General features: G+C 40.4%; 1 protein-coding gene across 5 annotated transcripts in view; it reads left to right on the top strand.

Annotated features, from left to right (window-relative positions):
* ZFAND6 (zinc finger AN1-type containing 6) overlaps positions 1-20412 on the top strand; it is a 36343-nt gene that overhangs the window by 12284 nt on the left and 3647 nt on the right. For 3 of the 5 annotated variants that reach the window (XM_058033534.1, XM_058033536.1, XM_058033532.1), the window contains 3 exons: positions 12614-12783; positions 13834-13945; positions 16041-16141. In XM_058033534.1, the coding sequence (XP_057889517.1) occupies positions 12633-12783; positions 13834-13945; positions 16041-16141 (364 nt within the window). In that variant the 5' untranslated portion in view covers positions 12614-12632. Of the gene's footprint in view, positions 1-11190; positions 11212-12613; positions 12784-13833; positions 13946-16040; positions 16142-20412 lie in introns of those variants that run through there. The other 2 variants (XM_058033535.1, XM_058033533.1) reach the window with 2 other exon arrangements.

Raw genomic sequence — 20412 nt, 5'->3', positions numbered from 1 at the left:
TGGGAATGTTTATTGCCTTCTTAATAAGTCCAGTCAAACTTGGTGCTTTGAGTGCTTTTAAAAGAGATTTTAAACTTCTGTGCACAGCAGTGCAGTAATTGCTTTAATTTTTTTCTTCCAATATAACAACAAAAAATCTCATTTCACACTCTGGTCACTTGGTTGATTTTGTTGCCTTCCTGCATTTGCTTTTCTCTTACTTGGTGTCATTGAAACTTTTGGCTCGTGCCTCTGGTCTCTTTCTGCAGGAATTAGCTTGTTATTCTGCAAAGTCATAATGTGACTGTGACCCATGGTCTTAAGTTTATACCTAGTCATTCTGTATATAAATAAATCCCTGATTAGTTGCTACCTACTTATCCTTCTGTCTTCAACCTCAGATCCCACACTGCACAATCAGAATGCTTGGAACATTAGTCTTCTCTGAGTAATACCTCTGTCCTTGCTGCAGCTCTGACACCTTAATTTCTCACACTGTCAAGGCCTGAAATGAAGAATTTTTTGAAACTTTTTTGTATGGCCTGGAAGCTCAGCCTGGTGAACTTAAACAGGGTGGCATATGCAGTGTAAAATTGCAGTGCAGTGTTGCTGGGTTTCCTGGAGCACCATCAAGGTTTACAATGGGACAGTTGGTATTTGAAATGCAGGTTAATGGTTAAAATTAGTGGGGTTTTTTAATGTAAGGAATACAAATATTCTTCCTCAGTTGTGTGGGGATTGTTGCCCTCACAAAGGGGGTGTGAGACAGAAGGGGTTTGTGGGAGGCACTGTGAGGGCTCTGGGCTGTTCTCCAGGCTGTAGCGAGGGCGCTGCTGAACCTGCTGTGCCTGCGACTGCATCCTGAGGCCAGGCTAAAGGGCCTTGTTCTTGCTGATAACCCTCCTGTTTCTGACCCAGGACCATAATAAAAAGGAAAATACTTTGTTCTTTTTTCCATTGTTTCCTGATAATAGCCCTGTTGCCCATAGCTTGTGAATGGAAGGGAATGAACATCATGATATGAAGCCACACGTTGTTGACAGTTGAAGCTCAATATCCTGTGAGCAGATTTTTTTTCTCTCCCCGTTTTTATCCATTCTGAAGTGACACTGGCTTTAATATGCCAAGCGAAATAGTTGGTGATCTGGCCTGCATTTTTCTATGTTTGTGTACTTTTCCTTTATATTGTGAACTTTTCTTTCTTTAGAAAGTGCTGTTACTTTGCCATGTGTCAATCTGTCCTCTGGCAGAATACAATCTCTATGGCAAGAGAATAAAAAGAGAAATCGTATCTACTTAAGGAGTTATTGTTCACAATGTTTCTAAAAATGTAAATTTCTGTTTATGTGGCTTGAGGAAAAAGGGGAAATCCCAGGGCACTACTTAACAGCTTGGCCTTTTTGATTACAAGTCCCTCCTGTAAAGCCATTTGTGGCTTTATTTTTCCATGTAGAATTGTAGAAAAAAAACTCTGTACAAAGGTAGCAGAGTAATAAGTGGGGAGACAGTGGCACCCAGCCATGCTATTTTTAGGTGATTGTGTTCTTAACTTGCTGATCTAAGTGTTCTGGGCAGTGAGTGGGGGAGACATTGTACTAGAAATGTGTGCTCACATAGTGGAATCTTGTCTGGAAACAGAATGAATAGCAGACTTGGTTATCAGGAGGGCAGTTCAGAGAGTTGTAACTGGAGTATTTTGTAGGTAAAAACGATGCCCTGGTGATTAAAGCACAGTGTTTGCAATGCAGACTCTTACTCGAGAGCTGTCAGCTCTGGCTTTCTCCTCAGTTGAGAAACTGAAATATGTGCAGTCTGTTCTGTATGGGCTTAGGGAAGAAGTGTAAAAAACTATTTTCTGTTCCATGATGGCAGTGGGGGAAGAAATGCCAGTTGTCCTCAATCAAGTTGCTTCCAGTATTTTTTTAAGCTTTTCTTAAGCAGTGACCTCTCCATCTGAGCAAGTGGTGTACTTCTGGAAACCTTCAGAAAGGAGAGTGTCTCATGGCAAATTTCTGATCATTCCCTAGCCCCTTATCTGTTAACTTGACACTTAGATAGTTAAAGCTGACACAAGGCAACTCTCACTAATTCACGCTCTGACCTTCCAGTGATGTGGGCCTTTTTCCTTGTCTCAAGCTCTAAGAGAGGCTATGCCTTAAATTTTAGTTCTGCTACTGACTTACTTAGTAGGTTCACCTTCCTCCTGCAGTGCAGTGTTAACTTTGACTCCTCTGGCACAGACCTACAACCATAAACCAGATAGAAGAGCCAGTCCAAGGTTTTGAAGAATGAAGTCTTCAGGGTAGATCAGTTCCTGTCCCAGCAAAGCTGGGACAGAGGTATCTAAAGCCCCAAATTACCTGTTTCATTGTTTCATCTGTTCATATGCATTAGTTGCATATGAATAGATCCTGAATGCATGTTTAGAGGTTGCAGTTGGATGTTTACACGTTCCATTGTTTCAGGGAGCGTGAAAGGAAGCTGAGAGGAAACTAAGGGAAGATGCAAAACTTCAGAGTGTGACCAGTTGGTCTATTCCTATCTTCAGTGAAACTTGACAGTGTATTAAAGTGATGGATAAATACCAGTTGTCCAACATGGCAGCTGCTGATCACCTGTGAAGTATTTTCCTATGCTTTGTGCAGGGTGATAAGTTTTAGTATGTAATTTGTTTGGGATCATGTAAACTGGCTTCCCCAGTGATTGAAATAATAATTAAGGGATAAAAAAAGCAGCAAACACCCCTCTCTTTCCAGAATGGCATTGAGGTTAAAACAAAGTAATACCTTTGAGTCCCTTGACTAAATTTAAGTGTATTGAAAGAGATGAGGAATGCAGATTTGCCACAGGGAACGCTGTACTTACACCTCTTCTGCTGAAAACTTGTCCTTACATACCCTCTTTCTTTGGTCAGGCTTTAGCTTTAGGTTGAGTTCCCCATCAAACCACAGTGAGAGTATTGTATAATTTTACACACTTAAATTAGATATAGTGCATAATTCTAAATGGAGCTACACATCATGCATGATAATCACAGTGTTCTTGGAAGTTAAGCTGAATTCAAGATGCCCTAGCCAGAAATGATGACAGTTTTATTTATTAACGCATAGGAACCCCGATATTAGAGCAGGAGCTCTTAGTAGAACTGTGGCATTATAAGCTAATTAAAATTCTGCATAGTGGTGTTTATGAAAACAAATTATAATGTGTTTTGTGCTTACTGTCAGTTCTCGGCAACAGGTGCTTTGTTAACAAGAAGCTGTCTATTTCAGGAACTCGTGTTAAAGCGGCTTTTATCTCTTCTGGGTTTGATATGCTTAAAATAAGTGAAACTTATGCTGTATTGAGAGAAGATTACTTATTCACTGAAGCTCAAAAGAAGCGATTAGTGAATCTATCTATTCTTTCAGTAATTATGAGGGTAATCTTGTAAGTGTTTGAATCCTTCTTACAGATTATTTCTCATCAGTGTGTTAAGTCAAACCTGTTTTAAAATACAGCGCCAAAGATAGTTTATGGAGTTGCTCTCCTGCATCCCTGTTGGCCTGGAATTCTAAAGGAATTGAGAGAATTCTAGAATCTCCTGATTCTAATTCTATACAACCTCTGATTTTTGAAATGGCCAGCTTCAATATCTGATACCAGAGAAGGCAGAGTCTGACCCTGTTTGCTCTGTTTCAGAATAGCTTTCTTACCTTTTGTAGAGCATTTTAAAAGAAGGCATTTCTGTTATCTGACAGATTTTTAGTTAACCTTAAATTTATGGGACTGTGAAGGGCAACTCAAGTATTCCTGCAGCACCTGAATGCCAGAATACAGGTATGAGATGGCACAAACTCCAGAGGAAAGAAAAGGGCTCCTCAAGCAATGTCTGACTTGTACAGCTTGGCACCAGTTCAGCCACACATGATGGAAACTGTGTGAGCTGACACAACCAACTGCTGATGAGCAATCACTGACATGGTTTGGTTTCTCTAATGGGTGTAACTTCTGAGTTTTTATTCCTCTTGAGCAGAGATGCCAGAGCAAGCACTCTAAAAGGGTGCTCTTTTAAAAGTAGCTGCATGTTCTGTCACAAGTGTTACTTCATGTAAGGTTTCTGTGTCAGTCTTGTCTCAGAGACAGCCATGTTCCAGAAATGGGCCTGCTCAGCCTGTCTGCCTTAGATCTTGGGCTAAACTGAGTAAGTACAACTTCATATCTGGGGAGCAAGCCACTCGTCTCTGGCTTGTGCATGGACACACAGTGCTTTGGGTAGGACAGCATGACCAGATGGCTCACCAGTGTCTTCTCTGTGTTCCTCAGATATACCTTTTGAACTTCTTCACTGTGCCTCCCCCAAGGATGCCAGATCAAAACCAACTTCCTGAAACACACAATATACTCTTTGCTCTTCACTTTTCTTTGTAACTCACTTAGAAATTGTCTTTACAATGTACTGTACAGCTACAGTTACTGTGTTGCTCTCGGTGCTTTTAATGTTTAACTAGTTATGTTTATTGAAGGCCCCTGTCATAGCTTGCTGTAAACAAGCATGTCTAGCTCCAAGGGTTGTTTGCTGTTTTTTCTCTTGAACCCAAGAAGTGAGTTTTGTTGTGTATGTGGGTTTTGTTTTGTTGTTTTCACTTGCATTCAGGTTGACCTCTCCAAAAAGGCAGCTTTGTCAGCTTAGATTTTCTGATAGTCATCACTGGAGAGACAGAAACTTAGAACATGCTGGTGGTGCCTCTTTCTGAAAGCATTTCTGTGTTGCTCTGGACTGGAGTTTGCTGGATGAATTGGGGTTGCCTACAAATGTATTGTGCTACTGGGGAATAAGAGGCATTTAAATTTTTTAAGTCAGAGGAAAAATGATGTTTCTTTGAATCTCAGGAAGTTTGGATTCTGTCATATGCAAGGGTCTAGTTCTAGTGGTGCTGCAGTGTTAGTCTAGAACAGCTAGGAAGTCTCAATGTACAGGCTTAAATGTACAAACAATGATAATCCTTGACATCCTGACTTGTAGTTTTGCTGCTTTAGACTCAATTTGAAATGCATGATAAATAGGAGTGTTGAAGGCTTTATACAGAGTGCTGCACTTAATTTTTTAGGTGTCTTAGCAGTTAGCAGATGCTCCATAAAATAGTGGTCATTCCTGCAAAAAACCCAGCATCACACCAGTAGCTCTGTGTGGCAGCTTTCTGTAATTTCACTACAGATCCTTTTATCTGTACTCTGCCTCTTTGAAATCCAGAGTAGATAAAATGTGCTTCTTCATGCTAGGTAATAAAATGTACCTCTTACATTGCTTATTAATTGTTGGGAGTTTTTTTAGAATTAATTTTCAGTAGAGTAATGGCCTTCATGGAATTGGCCCTTTCTCTGGTGTGTTGACTATACTAGAAAGTTTGGAAATTAAGTATGAAAAATTTGCTTATACTTGTTTTTGTTTGTCGACTTTAAGTGGTTACTGCAAGCAGTGAGATGCTTTTGCATGAGGTGAATGAGAGTCTGAGGTACCACTTTTACAGAAGTTAATCTTTGGGTCTGGTAATCCATGCTTTGCAAAGGTTAAGCGTGGTCACAAGTAGTAATTACAGTTTCAAAGTAACATCTATTAATAGTGTATGTAGACAAGCATGGAAAGCTGAGTCCTTATTATCAGTGATCTCCTTGATACCAGTGTAGAATCTGTGCATCTTTGTTCTTGCTTAGCAAGAGTGGAGAGGTTGTAGTGAAGTGTTCTCTTGTTCCCTGTGTAACCTTGAGTACAAGAGCAGTCAGCTGTACTTAGCAGCATACAGGCTTTAACACTGGAGGCTTTGTCTGTACCAGGTGTTCCTCCAGGGTTTATGATATTCTGGCTCAGATTAGTTACAAAAGTTGCTAATGTTGTGTCCCTTCTTAGACCTGAACTGTCTCTTTTGTCCATCTGCCACTTTCTCTCACGAGTGTGTCTTTTTTTCACTAGAGTGATTCTTTCACAGTCTTTCTGACATCTTAAATCTGAGATATTGCTTTCTTAAGAGTTCCAATTTTATTTACATTTTAGTTCTTGCATGGAAGGATTTAAGCTTGCTAACTAATAAAAATTGGAAGTGAAGAACAGACTAACTCTTTACACCTTTTTGTAAAGTTTCTGCTAGGAGTGTCTAGTATAAGTGCTTGATTGTAGCCTAAATTAAGTCTGTGCATGAAACAAAAATAAAAAGCTGTTCAACAGGAATAGACAGGAACATAGTAGATATTAAATGACTTGTCAAGTGAGTTAAAAGAACATCTTATGTAAGTCTTTGGTCACTAGCGTGAGTATTTTGTTTTTGTTATGAAGTCATATAAATTCTACTTCACATTGCAATTTAAAACTTTGAGCAGGAAAAAAACTGGAGGTTCAGTGGAATGGGTGAGAAGCTTTAAAATGTATGGATTCTCTTGGTGCTGAGCAAGTTGGAACTCCTGTGTTTTGAAAAATGCAGCAGCTGTGTGTTCTGGTGCTGCAGGAACAAAGAGGTCGCTGCCCTTACAGATCTGCTTGCATAGCTGGTCCTTAACCATATTCACTTTTTTTAACTCAAAGCATTCTGATGAAACTGGGTCAGAGTGTAACTACACATGTAGCTGTGCTGGCAAATGTGAACCAGCTGCAGTGCTTTAGCAAGGGTGAGCTGTAAGATGAAATGGCATGTCTGACTGCAACCAGCAAGCTGGGCTGAGCTGCAGTGACTGAGGCCCCTATTCAAATCTGCCAGTTCTTCTTGGCTCCATAGCAAGTTGCTGGGACATGATAATGCCTTAAAGCAGCTACAAATGACTGCTCAGTGAATATAAATTGGAGCCTTTTGGGAGACAGCAATGGAGTAAAAAATCCAGGACTGTTCTGTAGCTTGCTTTTAATTTGTGATTCTAGTGCTTTATACCCTGAATAGTGTCCTGCTGGAAGCAGGACACCTCAGCAGCAAATTCCAATATGAACTGGTATCCTCAATCACAGCCAGTGCTTTGGGAGCTTCTGCTGCAAGATTCAACAGAACTTTGTTCTTGGGCTTTTATTTGCCCTTTGTTTTGATAAGCCTGTAGAGAAATGGATTTCCTATTTATTGCCTTTTGTACCAGCCTGCCTTTTCATATGGTGGTACAGGTGGTATTGGGTGTCTGTGCCAGTACATGCTAAAAAGTGAAATGTATTTTTGTGTGCCCAACTTTGTGTTTTATTTGTGCTTGGAATGAAGCTTTGTGCTTTTAAGCAGCACACATTACCACTTCTGCAGCTCCTTCTTTGCTTCATTAGCACAAAGAGAAAATGACCATAAGTGTTGATGCTATTTCAGTCAGTGCTGAGCTACTTCATTATAAAGGTGATTATGACAGAGGAGGGAATATTTTAATCACTTGTTAAAATTGGATTTATCATTTGAGGTGAGTGTCAGGTAAAACTGTCAGTGTGCTGATTTTGACAGTGAAGAGTAGTTCACACTGTTCTGCTTTCTCTTTGAGCAGCAGTTTCGAAGCTGGCATCAGAATGGCTCAAACTGTGTCTGCTGTGCTGCTGAGGCACAATGCTGTTTGGGTGGTCTCAGCATTTGCTTTTGGGAGGGATCCTTCCCATACCAGTCACAGATTTTAGGAGTGTTTGCAGAACACAAAACTGTACTGCAGGGTGTGAGGATCTGCTTGTTTTCCTTACCAGAACCTGAAGTATGAGGGTAACTGGTGTTCAAGAGACCTTTTTCTTTGGGGAAGACAGATAAAGAGAAAGCTGGCTTCTGTGCCAGTTTTGTTTTTTTTCTTGTCTAGAATTGGGGGGGAGCAGTGAAAGAGATTATTCTTAAACCTTGTGTGTTTAATCCTGCTAAATGCTGCTCTCTCTGATCTTACTGATTAACATTTGAAGCCTATAAAGCTGGGGTATCAGTTATTTGAAACTAGTGGCATATAAACATTTTAATTAAAGGGAAAAAAAGAAAGGGGGTGGGGAGGAAGACCAGTATCACAGTGCCTGCTCTGTGGGGAAGAGAAGTCCACAAGCATTTTGTTGCTTACTTTACAGAATATTGGAAGATGTCTCTTTCTCCAGAGAACTTGATATCCAGAAGATTTGCTCTGCTTTGGTGTTTCTACATCTTCAATTTATACATTTTATAGGCATGTCCTTTCCATATTTTTTGCTTGGTACAGAGAGGAATTTACTCTGAGGATGTGATGGTGAGGGAGGAAAAGCAGGACCTGTAGCAGCAGCAGTAAGGATCATTATTTAAATGAATGAAGTTGTGTACTGCGGGAGTGACAGGAACAGGTAGACTGTAAGCACCTTATTTGTAGCAAAAGGAGGGCTTAGCCTGCAGAGATGTGTGCTGCCATGCTTCTAGTGGCAATAGATGTCTTTAAGAAACAGGTAATTTCAGCTGAAGTTTGGCAATTTTTAGCTAATACAGAAAGAGGGTGTTTATTCCATAATCTTCAGTGAAGTAGATGTTCTGGGGTTGCATTGAGAGGAGTTGTTGAAATCTCTTGCACTTCCCTCTAGTCTGTTCCTTCTCATTAGGGCTTGTACAACTGGTTATACAACTATATTGTAAAGCAAAGCAGGGAATGTGCTTAAAATATTGTGAAGAGCTCTGTCATTTTTTTTTTCTTTAAGATAAATCAATTCTGCATTCAGAATAACCTTCAGAATTCATAGCATTACTCCATGAATGCTGTGCAGGCACAGCTCTGGGGGATCAGGCAGAGCCCAGAGGCATTTCCAGGAGCTTGACAAGCTCCACGTTTGTTTTGTGACACCTCAAACCGAGAGGGACGTACATGTTGATCCCAAGACCTTGTTGTCATTTCAGCTATGAAGCTGCTTCAAGTGTCATGCTGAAGCCACCTAGGGGAAGGCCAATTTTGAAATTATGGATCGTGTATGCACTTGGGATTTATTTTACAGTAGGCTTGATGCTCAGCAAGGGCTTGCTGCCCCTAAAAAGGGTTGTCCTATTTTTAGCCATGTCACTTCCTGTGCAGTGTATGTCATTTCTCTGGAGTTGATCTTCTGTCAGATGAGCAAGCTCTCCAGTGCACCAGAACAAATATTTGTGTTGTTTGCATGAGATGGCTGAGCTGATGTAGCTCTAGGCAGGGATGGGAGCAGCAGTGGCCAGAGCTGTGGGAGCATGCCTGCCCCTCTGACAGTGATTTCACCAGTGACTGCCCACCTCTGCTGCTCTGTGGGATGTTTGGGGTCAGTGAAGCTGTGGGTCTTCTGCGTGAGCCATTACGGTTTTGAAACAAAAATCATCTGAAGCTGAGCCAAGAACTGGGCTGGTGGGAGGTCCTTCCCTCCCCCAAACACATCTGCTCCGTGATCCCTCACTGCCCCTGTTTGCTGTGCTGGGGCCAGAGTCTGGCTGCTCTGCTGGTGGCAGCTTGCCTGGGGCCCGGAGTCCCTGTGCAGCAGGGCTCTGTCATCCGTGTGTACAGGACAGGCATGGCTCCAGTGCAGGGGCAGAACTGCCAGTACTTGGGTCTCTTTCCTTCTCTTCTCAATGCCTGGTGCTGGCTAGTGGCTCTCTTAGCAGCTCTGCTGCTGAAACAGGCGTTTCCACACGTGTCTGCAGCTAGACCCTCTCTCCTGCCCAGATAGCACACATGTGATAAATGAGCTCAGAAACCAATCTGTGTTGAAACTAATTGGCAGAAGGTGGAGTGGTTGATTTTTTTAAAGTTTGATCATTTCCTTGTTTCATTTTGGTACATGTGAGTACTGAAAGGGAGGGCAAAGCATGGGAGAGCTCATTATACTGGTTTGGCATTCTGTGGCTTTAGGGTTCAAGTAGATGAGTTCAACCATCCCAGGAGCTTACAGGCTGCTAAAACATGTGTTGTCCCTCCTGGGGACAACATGTCCTTCCTCACATCAGTTCCAGAGGCTCTCCTGTGTTGGACTTTCTACTTGCTCTGTTTTTGCATCTGTATTGCTTGAGCTCACTGAACTGTCAGAAAACTTTGTGTTGGTGATGGTCCTTTCTTTTCCTGGTGGGTTTTTTTGGTAGCTCCCAGCAGTAATTGTGTGGGTGAGGTGGATTGTACCAATTGTCCCCTTCATATCCAACAAGCTGTTGTCTTGGTGCAAGTTCTCCTCTGGCTTCATAGCATTGCATCAGGTTGATCCTATCTCTTATTCATTGTATTTCTTAAATATTAGCAACCAATGAAAGATCTTCCGCTTCCTGTGGCCCTTATTAAAACTCTGCAGAAGAATCCCTGGCACTTCCCGTTGGAGATTGAAGTGTTTTGGAGCCTCATGCCAGTGGCTTGTGCTTTGACTGGTGACAGGATCCACTGGTTAATGAACTTGGGAACTGGCTTAGCTGGAACTCAGGCCAGCTTTTCTTGTTTTTCGTCTGGGCATCTTTGGGCACCTTTCACAGTTTGTTTATTGAATTGGAGCAGAACTTTTTTTTTTTTTTTACATCCAAGTTAGAGATTGTTATTCTGTGTTTGTGTTAGCACCTGATCCCTTCAGCAATGTTGTCTTGGAGAATATTAGCAGTGGCTGGTGCAGTTACTGAGATCCTGTGTGCTGTTTGAAGCTAATATTGAACAGAAAGAAAATCATGGTACAATCTGGAAGTTAGTGTAGGGTTCTTTAATATGCTGCTGCCTAAAGTTAAAAGGATTAATACTACATTGTGACATTGAATCTCTATTAGCTCTTGAAATATTCAGTTGGAAGTGTTTTTAATTAGTCTTTCAATCTTAAACATTCTATGCCAAAAGTGACTTGCGTAAGGTTTCAGTTTTAAATTGGTTCTGGTTACCAAAGCACAGCAAACTCATATTCATTTGCACTTCCCTGAAATGGCTTCTCTGAAATGTTGGGTCCAGCATAAGAATTAAATTCCACATGCACTACTTGCAGTTTCATTCTGAAAGACTGTCTGGAGAAAAGCAGGAATGAAAGTGCTCTTTCAGCTACAAGTGCAGTACTTCAGCAAAAATCAAATTTAGCTGTTGTGTGAGGTCAATGGGGGCTTTGTATGTTGAAAGCAAGTGATTCTCTGTTGGGGTGGGGGAGTGTAGTCAACAGCTGAAATAAGCTTAATTGCAGGTTGAAGCTGAAAAAGATAGTATCAGATTTTGGTTGTCTTCCTGCCTGTACCTCTTCCTGGTCTTATATCTCGAATCCTTCCTCGTCCATAGAGAGCCTTTATTGCTGTGAGCAGAAGACTTGACTTGTTTCTGTGTTGCTGTTGGCTTTGCAACCCAGAGGTTTGCTCTTGGTATCAATTTCATATGTTTTGGGGAAATAAAAACAAGATGGAGTGGATGTGGGTGTGAGAGGAGATGAGGAGATTTCTCTGGAAACAAAATAATGGGAATGTTGTTTGTGTTTGGCTTTGAATACCTCTTATGTAAAAGGAAATCTTTTTTAGTGTGGTACTACTATGGTTTCATCTAGTTTTATAACATGGCAATTGGTGAAGTGTTCAAGTGTCTTGAAACCCCTTTCCCTCTGGGTTTTTTTTGTTTGTTTGAAATGTATACTGATGTTACTTGCAAGATTGATTTTATTTTTAATATTGCTTATCTTTGGTTTGACTTGCAAGAATTAAAATTACCTATGCTTCAGCTTACTTTTTAATCAGAAAATGGTAGACCTAAGTTGATCTTGAATTAAGTATGAGTAATTTATACCTTGATATATCTAGAGTCTTAATGTGAAGCTCTTTTTTCTTTCAAAATTGTTAAAAAAGAAATTCAATTGTATATTTATGGAGGGGGGGTAGTGGAAAATAATTTTATCTCATGCAATGAATTGTCAAAAATTATTTCCATGTTAGACCACTTGATAATAGTTAGGAGTCTCAAAACACTGATGGAAATTGTCATTTGTTGTAATTTTCTTATAATGTCTTACAAATACCTATAAACTTGATTAATACAAGCCAGGGGTGAAAACATGATAGAGTCTTTATTTAACATCCTTAAATTTGGGTTTTATAGTGAGACAACTCATATCACCTATATCTCTCAACTTATATAGCTCTTACTTCTCATTTTTACTATATTTTCACAGTGAATTTATAAGTAGGAGGTTGTGTACATGGTCTAGTACTTTTTGCCTGTAAGAGTGATTTTCTTAGTGTGTGAAAAATCACAGTCCAGGGTTTGTGGCAAGCACTTGTGTCGTCTTTCACTAATGGCGCAGTGACTAAACAGTGACATGTGGATTCATGTGACTGTTGTTAATGATAATTATGCAGCAAGTAAGCCTGTGTTAGCATGCTTGTCTCTATTTTACAGCTCTCATGCAGTGTCAGGTGTTTAGGTTTCAGCATAAGTGTCCCCCTCCCCTGCTCTCCTCACCTGACTGCCAGAAGCAGTAATACTTCTAATATTTGATAAAATTACTTTTCTTTGTGGGGTGTATATTGAAAATAAATTGGTGGGGCTGAGAGGGTGGGTCATGCAAAGCCTACATATGACTGTATTTGTGTTATTAGGCAGACTTTATAGACTTTTTGGGAAAGGGCAACGAGTTACCCACAAGGCATTTTTTTCTGGATGGTCTTTTTGCTGAGCTATAGGAAATTCCAGATTTTCAAATGTCAGCTGTAAAAGAAGAGTTTTCTCAGGCCTCTAAATGCTGGGTTGTGTGTATCAATTTCAGGTTTATAGAAGAAGGGAGAATGGCTCAAGAAACTAACCGTAGCCAAGTGCCTATGCTGTGTTCCACTGGCTGCGGATTTTACGGGAATCCTCGCACAAACGGCATGTGCTCAGTGTGCTACAAAGAACACCTTCAAAGGCAGAACAGTAATGGTAGAATTAGCCCTCCTGGTAAGTAACCCCAGCACACTGTGTGTGTGTCAGCAGCTCAGCCTGACCCAGCAGGCAGCAGCTTCCTGGCCATGTCCAGATACTGATTGTTGGGGCATTAGTGCAAACCATTTCATTCCAGCATCTTGCCTTATGGAATGAGCTTGGATGGAATGCCCATAATGTAATTGTGTTGCCACTAATCTGCTCAGAAGACTCTCACTAATACCTTTTGTATTCATTTGAGTGTTTCTGATTTGAAATTATAAAAATGCAGAAAAAACACTACAACATATTTTTGCTGGAATTACTGACAGAGATAGGATTGAGTTTGGGGAATGTTTGTGAAAGGCCTTTTAAGAACAGGTATTTCATCTCTGTGACCTTATTCTTAAAGAGTAACCTGTAAACACTTGATAGTGATGCCTTTTCCTTTTGAAGGCCTTCAGGGGCTTTTGTGGACATCTTTACATAACTGCCCCTGAAGATCTTCAAGAAAAGATCTGTTCTTACTAAAATTATTTTGAGTTTCGTTTCCAGGTTGGGAAAAGGCAACAATAGTTTCTCCTTAACTTCACATACTTTCAGTTCTTTTTGGCCCAGTGCTCTGTGTAGTGTTGCCTTTCCTTCAAACTGACCTTTTAAGTAGAAGCAATATCTTCTGTTGAAATCTGGGGATCTGGGTTCTACATGTTCAAAATGCATCTGGAGTTGGCATTAGGATGTTATATTGATATTTCCCAGATACATCTTGGTTTTTTGAAACACCAGCTTCTTGAGTCAGAGTATAGCAGATTATGCTGAGAAAGATGCTTTAGTTAGTAATTAATAGTAACTGCTTTAAAACTCCAGCTTCAGAATTTTCTGCCATGTAAGTTCTGGGGGGCTGGAACGAGATGAAAATATGGCCAAACATAATTACCTTTTTGTAAAATTACGTTTCCTTATGGTGTAGGCAGAGACACATTTACTCTCCTGGCTGGTGTTGTAGGGGTTGGAGAGTAAATGCAGTGTGTGAGTTCTGTGATCCAGGAAGCAGCATAACCCCTTTTCCCTGGGTGTGTCTTGCAGCAGCCTCTGTCAGTAGCATCACCGAGTCCTTACCGGTCCAGTGCACAGAGGGCAGTGCCCAGGAAACTCAGTCCACTTTAGATTCTACATCGACTCCATCTATGCAGCCAAGGTAAGGTGCTTTAGTCTGCTCTGTGGCTTTACAGAAAAATCTCTGTCAGAATGATTAAATGAAGTGTGCTGATCCTGCACAATTAAATGCTGGAACCGGGATTAGGAAAAGGTGTAAGATTTCAGTGCTAACTTTAAAGCATGGGATCTCAGGGTGAATGCTAGCAGATCTCTGTGCTTCATCTGGCATTCAAATGGAAATTTGTCTTTAGAATTTAGCTTCAAATAGAAGTTGTCAGTTTCTGTTCTACAGAGATTTGTCTGGCTGCTCTTCTGCTTCCTCAACTTGTAGTTGTACATTTACCAAAGGAGAACTCTTCTCATCCTAGAAATCTGAGGATTTTGTAAAATGGCAGGGAGCTGTTTACGAGAGCTCTCATAAATAAATGTATGATAATGTGTTAACAAGCCAGTTGCTTTGCAAGAAGTGGAGAGTACTAGAACAGGGTAAAGACACAAGTCTTGGTACAAGTTGTGCTACTGAATTGATCTCTTATTAAACAAGTAATTTCCATCTGGGTTATTCAAGGATACATAATATCCTCTTATAAATCACTCAGACTTACTAAGTGTACTCCATTTGTAAAAGCTAAATATTTGTTTATATTTAGTGGCTCCATTTCTGTTTAGAGTGACACAACCAACAGCAGCTTAAGCACTTTGGAGATTTTTTGAGTGAAAAGTGTTAGTGTGTTACATACTATGGAAGCTAATCTTGCAGTAATACTCACTTCAACTTTTCTTTTAAAAAAATGAATGTAGTAGAACACAGGGCAAGGGAGATTTCATCAGTTCCTGCTGATTGATTCAGCTCAGACTTTTCTGCTCCTTAGCTTTTTATAGGAGGTGTTATCTCATGCTTGGATCCTGCATATGAACTGAGAGCTAGGTGCCATGCTTGATACTATATTTAGTCTTTCCATTCTGAGGTTTATAGTTGGGGTAGAAAATACGTATCTTACCCTGAAACAACTCTTCTGGAGTGTGTAAAAAAAAAAAGTTCATCCAGGTCAATGCACAGATGTGAACCAATTACAGTGCCTTGCCTTTGTTCTGTCACAACTTCAATAAAACCATGAAAGAATAGAAGTACCTCACTGATCACTAGCTTGATTACTGACTGCAGAAGAAAGGAGTGGATGGTTGCTCTTGGACTTGCACTCGAAAAAAATCAGTGTCACTTGCTTGGGTTTTTGTTTTCAAAATAAAAAAAAAAGGCAGGAATTCAATTTCAGTCTCTGGAAATACCTCAGGATACTCTGAGGACAGATAAAATTAATTGACAATGCCCTCTTGTAGGTGGCCAGATGAGCAGTTCAAGACCTATGTGCAGTTCTTGACAATTAAAATTGCAACTCCAGTGCTCCTGTTGTGCCATGGAGTGCTGGTTCATGGGCTGCTGGATAATCTGATTTTTGCCTTCAGAGCGAATCCCTCAGTGGAAAGGAGGAAAAAAATGCAAATGAGATAGAGCTCAAGTCCCAAGCAAGAGGTAGCACTGTCTTGTTTCATAGGAGAGCTGCTGGATGAGCAGCTTGGCTGGGAGTCATGGCCAGTGTTGAATTGCTCTCTCTAAACTGCTCAGGGTGTTCATTGGTGAGTGTTCAGCCATGCTGTGATTTAGCACTATGGCTGAAGGGTTGGGAAGTTTAGCCTGCACCACTTTACACTGTGAGAATCCAAGGGATTCTGTGTGCAGCTGCTGCAGCTTTATTACTGGAAACATTGACATGGTGCAATTTTCTCGTTTGTATCACCAGAACACTGAAACTGTCTCCTCTACAATTATCTTGCTAACTTCTGTTATAAAGATCCTTGCATATTGAATGTTGCATTGTTGCTTCTGTGTGGAATGATGGTATGCCAAGCCAACCAAAATATTTTTCCTTTTTTACAGTGGAACTGTTTGGTTGCATTCAGTATGAGTTGAAAAAAATATTTACCTTTTGTGTGAGTTCAGATTGTAGCAGTTTTAAGTGGTTACACAAACAACTTCAGAGTGAAATGTTCTCATCAAGAGGTGCCCTAATGTATTTTACAGGAAAAGAATGTGAAAATGCATTATAAAAATGATAACTTTCTTCTTTTGCCCCCAGCCCTGTGTCCAGTCAGTCACTTTTAACAGAATCTGTAGCATCATCCCAACCGGATAGTACGGCTGTGGACAAAACAGTACCTGAGACAGAAGAGTTGCAAGGTTGGTGCCTGGTTTTCAGTGACAGAACTTATGAATAATGCCTTTTAAACTTCAGCTGTTCTTAATACACTCCTGTTAAAAGATGTCTGATTCTCAAACCCAAATATTCTGTGAAATCAGAAAGCAGAATAAAATAAAGTTTCATTTCTTAAATGGCAAGTCAAACGGGGAATGGCAAGTGAAAGCTTATGTTTAGTAAACAAGTGCTTTAATTGGTGTTGGAAATGCACATCATAAATCAGCATCCTTTTCTGTCTCTATGCCATGGCTGTTACACCTGAGTGGAGTTTTGAGTATCAGTTACTTCTCAGTGACCATTTACAGCACATATCAGAAGTTTATGAACATGTTTGTGGTAGAGGGTGTTTGACACAGCCGTTGCCAGAACAGGGTCAGTATCTTTTATAAACAGGAAACACCTCTAAAAGAACCTTTCCCTTCTGAACTGTAGTGGTGTAAGATTTTGAACTACTGGAATTCACTTTATCAAATATAAAATTACCAAACCACAGGCTATGTTTGCTTGAAGCACAATGGCTAAGAGGGTCGGCTATATTGGCCTAAAATCCTCCTTGCTGGTACAATGTAAAGTTTCTTTTCCCTTTTTTCTTATGTTCTATGTGAAGACTTTTAGAGCTTAAGACTGAGGAAGGTTTAATAGTATTTTTTAGGAAATGCAAAAATGCCAGCTGGTATACAAAATGTGCTCAGACTGGTAACCTATAGGCATTATAAAAGGTATTTAAAGGTAAGTCAGTAAGTATTCTGCCTTCTGCTGAGACAGTTTAGGTTTTAGTGAGGAGGATTATTTTGGACTAGTCTAAACATAGAAGTGTGGGTTTTTTACAGATACAATTTGTAATTCCTCTTAAACATTCTAAATATTAGTTTTTTGACTGTATCTCTGGTATCAAAGCTTTGCTTCTCAGATACTTTTCTAAACCTGACCTGTCTCTTTCTGTAGGATAGAATGTAAGAGTCATTAGTCAGCTACTATGCTGAGTAAAGCTGTCTCCTTGGCTAATTAACTTGAAAGAAAAGCTTTTAATTCCATTTTTTTACCACTTTTACTAGTCTTTGAGGTGAGAAACATGTTTACTCTTGAAAAGATACATTCTAGAGATACACTCTAATACCTGTTAGGAAGTTTGTGTTCTGGAGCTGAGAGCTCTTGTCTCAGTTCTGACAGGGCATCTTCAGGCTTTTCACTGGCAGAACTTTACTTTATTTACCCTGGCACTTTGAGCTGTCTTGGGCCTTTGAAAAGACTTTTCCCAGCAAGTTTCCAGAGGCCTGTCTCTCTTCTTACACACTTGGATAAATTTGTGCTGCTTCTAATTCTCCACCTCTCAAGCTTATTCTCCTATCTATGAGAAGATAAAAGATTTCTCAACCAGAAACTTTGAATTTAAGGATGTATCTGCAGGATCAACATATATCAGGTGTTTAGGTTACTCAGCTGTGTCCTCTGTCCTTTTCTTTGTACCCTCCTTTCTAAACTAAGAACATCACTAGCATGTAGTTGCAGCTCTAAATTACCATCTCTCTTTATAACTCTGGCAGGGTCAGCCTTACTTCCTTAAGAGTTCCTTCTGTGTTGTCCCTTGACTGAAAATCATGGGAAATGTAGTGTTTGCAGTTTTAAAGCATTTTAATTTGAAAATGTAAGTTTGGAAGGAAAGCAGCTTAGAATGGATGCTGAGAGGGATTTCATTGAATTGCTGTCACAGTTGTGCATCCTGAAGTTGCTTTTTTTTTTGGAATTTGAATTTTAGGTTGATGACAAGCATGTAATACAAACGTGTGAATCCAAGGGGTTTTTTAGCATTGCCCAAGTTTCTAACATTTAGGGAAAAAATAATTCACAGCAGTGTGCTAGTTAGTCCCAGAGTGAAGAGTGTCTAATAGTGCTTTTGTTGATGTAGGGGAACAGGAGAAATAATGTCAGTATTTATTTTGATAAAGTCTTGCCTTGTGGGAATATCTGTTCTGGGGTGAGTTGTTCTGTGCTGCTGCTGTAAGTTAATGTATTGTGTTCAGCTGAGGTCCCCTTAACTTGCCATTTAACAAAAATTACCAGGTTGCAACAACATTGAATGAAGGACTGGGTGAATAATTAAACTTTCTTAAATTACTGTTATTACTTTTCTAAAGCAGACAGATAAATGAGACTTGAGCTGCATGCAACACAGCCCTTGCTGTTTGCAGTCAAGCTAAAACTACAAAGGGATAAAATTCCCAAAGAGCATTTCAGATTTGTTTTTGTTGGATTTATGCATTGCAGAGGAAAACTCTAGAATGTTAAAAAGTGTAGGCTTTAGAGCTAGTGTTTGATAATGCTTGTGGAGCAGTGAAAAAGGCCAGATGCTCTAAGATAGGGACTAATAAAATTTTTTAACTTTAATGTTCTTAAATACCATGAAAATGAGTTTCATTTTAGGTAATCTTTAATGGCATGAAGTACAGTCCAGCTTTTCTAGCAGCTTTCTTCTATTTCAAGTAACTTTAATTACCTCCTGGGCTATTGTGACTTTTGCTCATCATGATGATCAACATAATAATCCTTGTTAGGATTAGCCAGTCAGGATTTCTGATTTGTTAGCCAGGGCTGCCTCCAGGCAAGCCTGCAAGCAAGTAAAGAGGTGCTTCACTTCCCTGGGAAGATGGTTAAAACCATCCTGGTTTTAAAACCATGCTTCTGGTTCAGGGAGGGTTTTAAAGGTAAATGAAGCTTGCCAGGGAAGGCAGGAGGACTCCACCACAAACATTATGGAGCTCCTAAAACTGAGGAGCATGGTGGTAAAAGTAGAAATCCAACTAATGGGTGGACTCAGCCCCTCTGAGGTTGAAAACTTCTGAGAATGAAAACAGCCTCTGTGGTTTTCAAGCTGCTTGTGAATTGGAGAGGAGCATGTACTGTTAGCATTGCAAAATGCCATCACTCACGTCATGTGGTGTGGTTGTTATTTGGAAAACCAAAGTACAAAGTTAGATTGGATTAACTGTCTAAAAGGTACATGGCTGGTCTGAATGAAGTCACCTGATTTTGTGCCTATCTGGATTTTAGTGAGGTTAAATAGTGAAGTTCAAACTAAGTTTAAAAAACTTGAGATTAAAATAATTAGGTTGCTACAGAATTTTATATTGGGGTTACTTGGACCTAAGGTGAATGCAGTTGAGCTGATGGCTTCAGCTTCAGTGGGCCTTATCAGGGGCTCAGTAGACAGAACTGGAAAGGAATTGATGGATGCTTTTCACTTCTGTGATAGTACCAGGCACTCAGAGGTAGAGTATGATTATGACACAAGTGTATCAAATAATACAGGATATCATGATATACTGCTCCAGGGGGAGAGGAAACACTCAACAGAAAGATTGAAAACTAAATTCTGTGGGTGAATGTGCTCCTACTTAATTTGCCACTTCCTAACATTTAAACAGTGTATTTTAGGCTGATTATGTCAGTTTAAAATGTTCACAAGCAGTGATGTTCTCCTTTGGATTAACTTCACATTTCACTCCTCTGGAAATGTGGGGGTGCTTCTTACACTAGCCCTAGTGAAATGCTCTTAAGAAGTAAATGTAGCTGTTCATGATCGTCTGTAGGAATGAGAAACCTTTTTCTTTTAAAAATTTGCCCAGTAATGCAGGGGTGATGAATGTAAAACATGGAGAGAGAGAACAGGCTGGGTGTCTTGCTGCACACACAGAGCTGTGCTGTGCCTGCAGGGGTGCCGAGGCTGGAGTGCATTTTGTCGTGTGGCTGCTGTGTTTGTGCTCAGTCAGAGCACACTGAAGCTCAGGGGGGGTTTGCACGAGCAAAGCAATAGGAAAAGCTTGTGTCTTTAGAAGGAAATGCAGGCTCTGCTTGTTTTGATCAGCTAGGAACATGTTGTGTAAATCAGGGAACTTCTAGTGACTAGCCCAGCTTGTCAGCTCCAGAAATATGACTGTGTTCATACCTTACTCCTTTTTGGTTAGTTGGCAGCTTGTACTGCTTCTGCCAGGGCTTCTGTTCTTTGGCTTCAGGCAGGGCTGGGGCTGGGGGAAGGCATGATTTGGTTAAAGGAAGGCAGGCAGCAGCATCCTGGAATCCAGGTGAAGTCCAGCAGCTGGGAGTGGCTCCAAGCTGGACAGTATTGCATCTTACCTGGCTTTGTTCTGCTGTGGTCATCACAGATAGCTCATGGACTGAACAGTGGCACTTGGGCATCTAAAGTGGTTGGGATATTTGTGGTTATCATGGAGGATTTTGGTTCAAATCTCTAGCT

The sequence above is a fragment of the Melospiza georgiana genome, chromosome 13 (genome assembly GCF_028018845.1).
Source record: "Melospiza georgiana isolate bMelGeo1 chromosome 13, bMelGeo1.pri, whole genome shotgun sequence".
Taxonomy (NCBI): Eukaryota; Metazoa; Chordata; class Aves; order Passeriformes; family Passerellidae; genus Melospiza; species Melospiza georgiana.
This window is presented reverse-complemented; position numbering and strand designations above follow the sequence as displayed.